The following is an 8,561-nucleotide window of genomic DNA, read 5'->3' as shown; positions in this document are numbered from 1 at the left end:
CCCACCCATCTATAGGCTACATCTCAAAAAAAATTAGCGTAGCTCAACTGACGGCGTCGTTTCCTTCTCTCGGTCAGTTGCGAACGGGCCTTACCAATTATACGCAGCTTGATTTGCCAAGGGACCTTGCAGCTTGGAAATAAGTTCTGTCGAAAGCAGTGGCACTGTGTTTCTATGTACACGTGTTTTAAGACCCAGCCACGGTCTGATGGGTGGCTTTTCCTCCCTTGCCGGAATGTCCCACGATCTTACGGTAACAGATCAGAGAAGAGAATGTGTCTTAAGGACTCGATCCTAAACTCATTTGCAGTGCTTGGAAGGAAAGTCCTGCTCCTTTCAACGGAACTCACCTCCAAGTGCGCGCCGCAGCCTAAGGAAGGGAAATGCATTCCCAGATCAGATCCTAAACAGATTTGGAAGTAAGAAGCCCACGTGGATTTAAAAGGAGCCCACTTCCGGGGTGAGACCTTCAATTTCTTTTTGAGGTTATTGTTTCAGATGCTTGCAAACGCTCACGTGCTGCGTTTAAGGGGTGGAGCCAATACTCGTTAACTTGTATTCAAGCGCGCCGGGTTCTTCTCGCCTTAAAGCCGTTTTCGTGCTGGGGCTCTTGCTTGCTCGCCTTTTGTTTGTGGTTGTGCGACTTCTTGGGCTAATGCAATATAGTAAAAAAAAAATTCAATAAGAAAAAGAAAGGCCCCACAGTTTGGCTATGATCCAGGCAAACTAATTCAGAACAATCCTTGGGAAGGGACCTTCTTCGAATATGCTCTGGAGTACCAATGCGATGTAATGGGGAGACCCAGACTCAAATCCCGGGCCATGATCCTCACTGGGTGACCTCGGGCCAGTTACTATCTCTCAGTTTAACCCATCTTACAGGGTTGACGTGGGGATAAAATCGAGAGGAGGAAGAACCATATATACCTCCTTGAAAGAAAGGAGGAATAGGCATGTAAATACATAGAATTAATTATAGAAAGAGGTTGGTGGCCAACTGGAGTGAGTGACAAGCCTTGGACTTAAGATTTAAAGATGACGTGATCTGGGTTCACTTCTCATCTTTTTGAAATCTAATGGGATAAGATAGTGATTTTAATTATTCCGGATTACAGCCTTGAGAACCCGCCCTCGAATAAGACAGCTGAGGATCCTATTTACATCATAAGTGTCACCCCCCCCCCCACGCACCCATTTTAAAGCAGACTGTTTTGTGGACTTTTCAAACGCAGCTTCTGAATCAAGTGTGGATTGCCATCCAGCAGCCTGATCCACAGACCCGTCAACAATGAACACATTCCCTCTCGACCCCATCACACCCGTCCTTTGTACCACGGGATTAGTTTGCCAGATAACATATTCACGTGGAAGTTAATCCCATCGATTTCCATTAAACAGTCAGCCACGTTGAAATCAGGGGGATGTTCCTAGCAGCAAAACCTAGTTTAGGATCCCTCTGCAAAGTGCCTTTTGATCTTGGCCTCCTTCAGATCGATGGAATTATGCCTATAGTCCTACCCACACTGACTTGGGAATCTCACTGAACTCAGTGGGGCTTATTTCCGGCTGCGGGCATCAAACGCTCTTGGTTGATGTGGGAGTCACCGCCATAGTCCTGTGGCAAATACATTCTAAACACATTCTTTTCATTGGTTTGTGGATCGGGCTGTTTATAAGGCAACCTTCTCCATGCTGATGCCCTCCAGATGTTTTGGACTACAACTCCCATCCACCCTAGCGAGCATGGCCAATAGCCAGGGATGATGAGAGTTGTAGTCCAAAACACCTGGACGTCACCAAGTTGAGCGCTATAAAAGTAAAGGACGATTCACACGTGTGAATTGTGGCCACGTGTTTGTACAGGTGCTGACAGAAGGAACGATCTGCGGGGAGCATAAACTTCATGAGGATTATGGCTGCAGGAGTGCAATCCAGACTCGCTGTTGAGGTCAGAAGCGGCTGCGAGGGAACTTGAAAGGTGCTGTCAGCGCTTCACTACAGAGAGAAAAGAAGAATGGAATGAAAAGCAGAATTTTGAAGGCTGGCTTCGCCCTGTGTTGTGGTTTCCTTCGTCATTTGTGAAGAAAATGCTGGGCATCCCACAGTTCAGGACTGGGCAGCAGCGCGCCGAGGGCGTCGTTTCTGAACCCTCCAAGTGTGGCCCTCTAGCGCGAAAAGGCTTGAACGGGAAGAAGCAAGATGGCGCGCGTGGACCAGGCAGGCGAGAGGAGTTCTGGACAAGCCCGGGGCGGCGGTGGATGGGCTCGTCTCGTTGCGCCGCGCACGTAACCGGCGGCCCGGAGGAGGGGGAAGGCGGGAGGGCGAGCCGGAGAGCGCGCGCGGCTCCCAGCCCGGCTTAAAGCAGCCGCGCGCAGGCGAGGAGGGAGAGCCGAGGGTCTCTTTGCGCGCGCCGGCACGTGACGCGCCGGCCGCGGTATAAAGGGTCCTGGCGCGCTCGGGAGCGGCTTAGTGCCTGCGAGACGTTCTGGCGGGAGGGAGCTGCGCGGGAAGGGCGGTGGGCTCCCCACCCCTCCTGCCCCGTCCCCCGCCTCTTCCTCCCGCCCTCGGGCTTCCCGCCCTCGCCCCGCCCTCGCCCTCTCCGCCTGAGGGAGGGCGCTGCCCCCGAGCGCCCGCCTGCTGCTCTCCGCCGAGCCCGGCGAGGAGGCGGCGGTGGCGCCTCCCCCGGGGACTCCTCCCTCGCTCCGCCACTAGGGGGTGGCCAAGCCGAGGAGCCCGAGCTCGAGGCAGTAACAGCCGGCGAGGGCGGCGGCGGCGGCGCCACCATGACCCTGGGCTGCAGCAGCGGCAGCAGCCGACCCTGCGGCTTGCTGGCGGCCACCTCGCCGGAGGAGGAGGACGACGAGGCGCGCTCCGACGTGGAGGACGCCGACATCGACGTGGTGGGGCCGCCGCACGAGCATGGCCAGGCCAAGTTCAGCGAGGAGGAGGACGACGACGACGACGGCGAGGACGACGGTGCGCTGCGCCTCCTCCCCGAGCAGGCGGCCCGGGGGAGGCTGTCCCCCGCCCAGGGAGGCGTGGAGGCCGCGCTGGGGGACAGCCGCCCCGCACCGGCGGCTGCCCCGGCGGCGCCTGCCGCCTCCTCCTGCTCGTCGTCCTCGTCCTCCGGAGGCGCTCCGGGGAGTGGCAAGACCCCGCTGGTGAAGCCGCCCTACTCCTACATCGCGCTCATCACCATGGCCATCCTGCAGAGCCCCAAGAAGCGGCTGACGCTGAGCGAGATCTGCGAGTTCATCAGCGGCCGCTTCCCCTACTACCGGGAGAAGTTCCCCGCCTGGCAGAACTCCATCCGCCACAACCTGTCGCTCAACGACTGCTTCGTCAAGATCCCCCGCGAGCCGGGCAACCCGGGCAAGGGCAACTACTGGACCCTGGACCCGGAGTCGGCCGACATGTTCGACAACGGCTCCTTCCTGCGCCGGAGGAAGCGCTTCAAGCGGCAGCAGCAGCAGCTCCACCCGCAGCCGCCGGAGCTCCTCTTGCGCGCCGCCGCCGACCCGGCCGCTTTCCTCCCGGGCTTCGCTTACGGACCTTACGGCTACAACTACGGGCTGCAGCTGCAGAGCTTCCACCACCACCACCACCACCACCCGGCTGCTGGAGGCGGCGGGGCGGCGGGGACGTTCCCCTTCCAGCCTTCGCCCTGCGCCCTGCCCGCGCCGCCGGGCCCGGCCGCCCCGTCGGTCTTCTCCAGCGGCCTCTCCTCTTTCCTGGGCGGCGATCTGAGTTGCAGGAAAGCCTTCTACCCCGCCGGGCAGCTTAGCCCCACCGCATCGCTCCTGCAGAGTCTCAAGACGGACCAGGGAACCGGCAACAGGCCTTCCTTTTCCATAGACAATATCATTGGCGGCGGCGCGGCGGCCCCCCCGCCGTCCAGTAGCTCCACCACCACCGCGCCAGCTTCGCCCTTCCCGGCGGGCCACGCGGGTGGCCAAGCGCAGGTCCTGGCTATGCTCTCTCCAGCTCTGACCCCCTTACCGAACCATTTGAATCTGACCCACGAATCCCTCCTGCAGACAGGACAGAACTTTTCCAGTAAACTCACAAACCTCAACAGCTGTCCTTTTTAAAACGCAACCAGCCACAATGTCCCCGATCCTAACCAACAGCCCCCGGTCTGTTTATCCCCCCCTACACTGTCACAATTGCCCTCCTATTTGTGTTTTAAAAGGTAGGAATTCTTCCTTTTTTGAGACTGTTTGGCGTCTAGATCGATTTTGTGTGTGTCTCTCTCCCTGTCAGTTCAGGATTGGTGTGTGTGGGGGGAGCGAGATACCTACCGACTTTCTATTTAAAATTAGTATTTCTTATCAAATGACTTCTGGCAGCTTGATAAAACATAACAGGGAATAGTTAAAATAAGGCTGAGATCCTAAGCCAACCATGTGGAAGCAATTGTTGCTGGATTCATTAAGACTTGCTTCCAAATAAAGGTGATTAGGATCCGAGGTTGGCAGAAGCTTTACAATCTCTCGTTCTCCAAACGTTTTCTTTGACACTAGGGTTGTAGATCCCCAGTTTTTTTTTTCCGGAGTAGCCCCATAATCTACAAAGCTACACCGGAGTAAGTGGCTTGAGAACAGTATCCTTTGATGGAAATTATGGTGGTTTCAGAATGGTCCGCGCCACGATCCTGTTCCAGCAAAACAGTTGTAGGACTGACTACGGATCCTATGTATGTTTACTGGAAGCAAGCCCCACTGAATTCAGTGAGACTTACTCCCAGGTAGGTGTGTATAGGATTGCAGCCTTAAGCCGCTGGTTTCAGTGGGCGGGGGCGGGGGCGGGGGGGGGATCAGAAATATTGCACTAGCAGCGCTTCTCTTTTAATTCTTTTCCTGGATGGTTCCCTCTATCTGTATTTCCCTGTTCTCTCAAAGGAGCTGTTTAAGGAGAATTTCGCTTGAATATCGTTAATATTGAAAGTAATTCCCTAACGAGAGGATTTTTTATACGCGAGATTTCAAATGCACATCTCAAAAGATCGTGCGATATCAGGAAGTCCTCTGTAATCCAATCACCCGCCTACTCTCCGCCCCTTCAACGTGTGTGTTTCTTGTGTATCTGGACTTATTTGTGTGTGTATATTGTGTGCCAGAGCCTTCTTAGGTTTCCCCACTAGCTGTGCATCCTTCCTATTTTATTGAAAGAATTGTGAATAATTTGATGTGGAAAAGGCAACGCAACTTTTTTTTTTGTCCACCTTTGGTGTAAATTAATAAATGTTTGTGAACTCTTTTAAAAGAAGCCCAGTCGGTTTTGCTATTTGCTTTCTTAATACAAAAAGAAAAGGAAGTAACTAATGCCAAAAGTAGTTCAACAGTTTTTTTTTTCTTTTAAGAATGGAGGGGGCTATTTGGGTGTTTAAAAAAAAGTAATCTAAATTAAGCTGCTTAAATATTCCAACGGAGAGGTGAAACCACTCTTAAAACTTTGAAGAGTTGAGTCTTTCAGGTAGGGTACTTCAAAGAAATGTCTTTAGAATGGGAGTTGGTGTTCCAGGATGCAGTGGACAACCTAGTTTAAACTGGAGTGTTTTACTTTTCTGCATAGTGCAGGGCAAATTTGGCTGTATTTTTACAAATGAGTTAGGGCCTATGAGCATGTAATAAACTTTTCCATTAGGTAGGGCAAGATAAGTTGAGCCAGAGCAGCTTTTGCATAACGGTATTAAGAACTGAACTTCCTGCTGGAAGAGATTATTAGCAAATGCCCTAGATTAAACCTTTCCTTCCTTACCTACTAATGAACTCTTAAATTCTTCATTGTCACTTTTCAGAAAAGTAGATTGTGTTCTTTCCGTCTCTTTAAACCAGTAATTTCAAGTCTCAACCCACTGAACCTAACTTACTATTTTTTGTATAGTTATGCAACATACTTTTAAATTCTGGTGTTACACTTGGCAACCAATTAAGCTCTTGTTTACGGAAAATACTTGAAGTTGCCAAGCAGTTCCTAAAGGAGGAAGATTATACTCCTACTCCCCCTTTTTGTTTTGGTTGGAAATGTTGACACATGGAAGAAGAGGGGAGTGAAGGAGGGGTGGAGGGAAGAAAGAGAGAATCTTAAGGCTTTTCCTCCTGAGCCTGGAGGTTTGAATTGACTGTCTGAAACCCAAGATCTCTGCCTAAATTTGTGAACAAAAAAAAGAAGGGGCTACAAAGTAAACAGACGCCCCTCTTCGCCCAATCCTTGCCCTGAAATGTCTTTATATTTGTGGTCACATTTGAAAATGCCCTGCTTTATTTGAACAAAATACTCCCTTAATCTCTTGGGCAGAGGCTGTCTGGTCAGCCCCCCCCCCCCCCCGTGACTGAATGACCCTGAAAGGAGAAATAAGTGAATGAACCGACCTAAAGCCCAGCCCTCAAATATTCATTTGCTAGGTTTTACATGGCTCTAATAGACTCTCCCATAGAGATCAGTCTAGGAGGGGGGAGGGAGAGAAAGGAGGGGTTCGTGTAGCATTTTCCATCTGTCTTTCAATCCAAGGCTTCCCCCTTCCTCACACCCCCTCCCCACAAGCCTTCAGCCGAGTTTGTTGATGTTGTTCCCTGAAAAGAGCCTTGCCCTCCCTGCTGGCCCAGCGAGCGGTCTCGCGTCTCCCTCTGGCCCACATTTGCTTTTGAAAAGCGATCCCCTGTCAGACACTTGGTTGTCCCCTTTCATGTCCAGTCCCCACAAAAGAGACTACAAGGCAGGACATGGAAAACGGGGCGGGCGGGTAGGGAGAAAAGAGAAGGAGGCCAAATGAATCTGTTTTCCAGATTGGTGAGCACATGGTTACAAATGGAAAGAGCTTTGTCGCCCTTTCTATTACTTTGTCTCCCCACCAGCTCCGTGACGCGCCATCTTCTCTTTCCTTCCTAGAAGGATTCTGTCCAAATGGTTAAGCTGCCGTGTGAAGCGCGTCCGTCGAAGGTGGCCGACGAATTCGCAGCTGCAGCCTTTGAGGGCGTTCGAATGCAGTCTTTCAGCTTCCAGACGCTCACTTATTCCGCAATGGTTCAAGCTGTAAATAGAGAGTGTGTGAGAATCGGGGATAGGGCGCCAAGGTGCCCCTACCGCACCCCTTTTTCAGAGTGTGAAAGGGAAACGGTTCCATCACTCAGCAGCGAGCAGCAAACAGCTGGTGGCGAAGATACAGTTAGCAAGGATTAGATGGCATTCCTCAGCTATGTGAAATCCACGTTGGGGTCCAACGCATAGATTTTCTGTCTTCCGGATTAGCCCCCCCCCCCCCCCCACCACCACAGCAGTGAACTCGAAGCGCTCGGGTTTATGCAGATTGACATCACGATCTTAAATGCATTCACTTGAAAGTAAATTCCATTGAATTTAAGTGGTTGTGTTTAGGATTTCAGTGTATGTCTGGTAAGCGCGCTTGGAAACGAATTCCACTGAAATCCATGGGGCGTGAAGCACAATTCTATCTAGGCTTCTTTGGAAGTAAATCCCGCGGGTTTACCGCTAAGTGTGCACCGAATTAGACGCAACCGGTATATTGTTTGGATCCTCGCTTCCAAGTTACTATTGGGAACAGAGGTACCGACGGTACCCTTGAAAGAGACCATTTGATAGAGGAACATAAATCGTCAATCTGTCAAATCTTTTCTTTCTGAAATTTGGAAGGAGTCAGGACTCCAAAGTAGAATTCCATCGGGAATTATACGGAGTAAATAGTTGAGGGTTTGTGTGTGTGTGACAGCTACATCACTAAACTGAAATGTACACAGCCCCCTCCTTAAAATGTGAGGACGTGGAGTTCAGGGGTTAAAGTTCTAATGCTCAAGCAGCTTATTCCAGAACTGGAGTCTCAGTAGAACAACTGCAAAGTAAGTCGTCAGAAGGACTGATCGCAGAAACGGTGGCCTGTATCCCATCTAATGCCTCTTGCCCTGGCAGGCTACACTCCAAGGAGAACTTGAGCATAGCTCACCTTCTTCTCCCTTATCAGTGAAACGAATGTGGTGATCTGGAAGAGAGGAAGCCAGGCTGGCTTGTCATCTTGAGATGGTTCTCTTCCCTTTCTGTGATACAGTAAACCAGGTGACCTTGTTTGATTTAAAGGAGGGGCTGTTTTGGTTTCTTAGCTTTCTTCAGTCCTAGGACCGAGTTTGTGTGTCCGTACAAGTTAATTTTTTACCCGTAGTTTGAATAGAGAAGATCAGGTGTGAGTGTGTAGTGATGGGCTTCGGTGTGCCATCACATCCGTCCTTTGTATCACGGGATTAGTTTCCAAGCAAACGTGTCAGTTTCATAACTTTCACACAGGATATTAACAGATTAGAACGCTGCGAGTTTGCGTGTGCGTCCGTGGTCGATTTCGGCTTTCAGTCGCACCTCAATAACCCCTTTCACTCGAGAGATGCTGGCTCAGCCTCAAGGAAGGGGTCAATGCATCTTATTCCTTGCTGTAAGCCAAGCGGCGGGGAAAAGAGGACCCCAGTGGTGGTGGTTCGGGTTTCTGTTTCAAAGTAGAAAGACCTCTTGAATTTGCCATTTTTTGGGAAACTGGTAGCAGTTTTCACTTGAGATTT

At 51.3% G+C, this 8,561-nt stretch overlaps 1 protein-coding gene across 1 annotated transcript; it reads left to right on the top strand.

Annotated features, from left to right (window-relative positions):
• The first annotated feature begins 2,783 nt into the window (after positions 1–2,783).
• FOXD2 (forkhead box D2) lies at positions 2,784–5,255 on the top strand. Its single transcript, XM_084848273.1, has one exon. The coding sequence runs from the start codon at positions 2,784–2,786 to the stop codon at positions 4,089–4,091; it is 1,308 nt and encodes a 435-aa protein (XP_084704399.1). The 3' UTR covers positions 4,092–5,255.
• Positions 5,256–8,561: the final 3,306 nt, after the last annotated feature.

The sequence above is a fragment of the Heloderma suspectum genome, chromosome 4 (genome assembly GCF_057233095.1).
Source record: "Heloderma suspectum isolate Gila_16-S chromosome 4, 16-S_ref, whole genome shotgun sequence".
Lineage (NCBI taxonomy): Eukaryota > Metazoa > Chordata > Lepidosauria > Squamata > Helodermatidae > Heloderma > Heloderma suspectum.
Note: the sequence above shows the minus strand (reverse complement) of the source record. Positions and strands in the feature narration are given on the sequence as shown.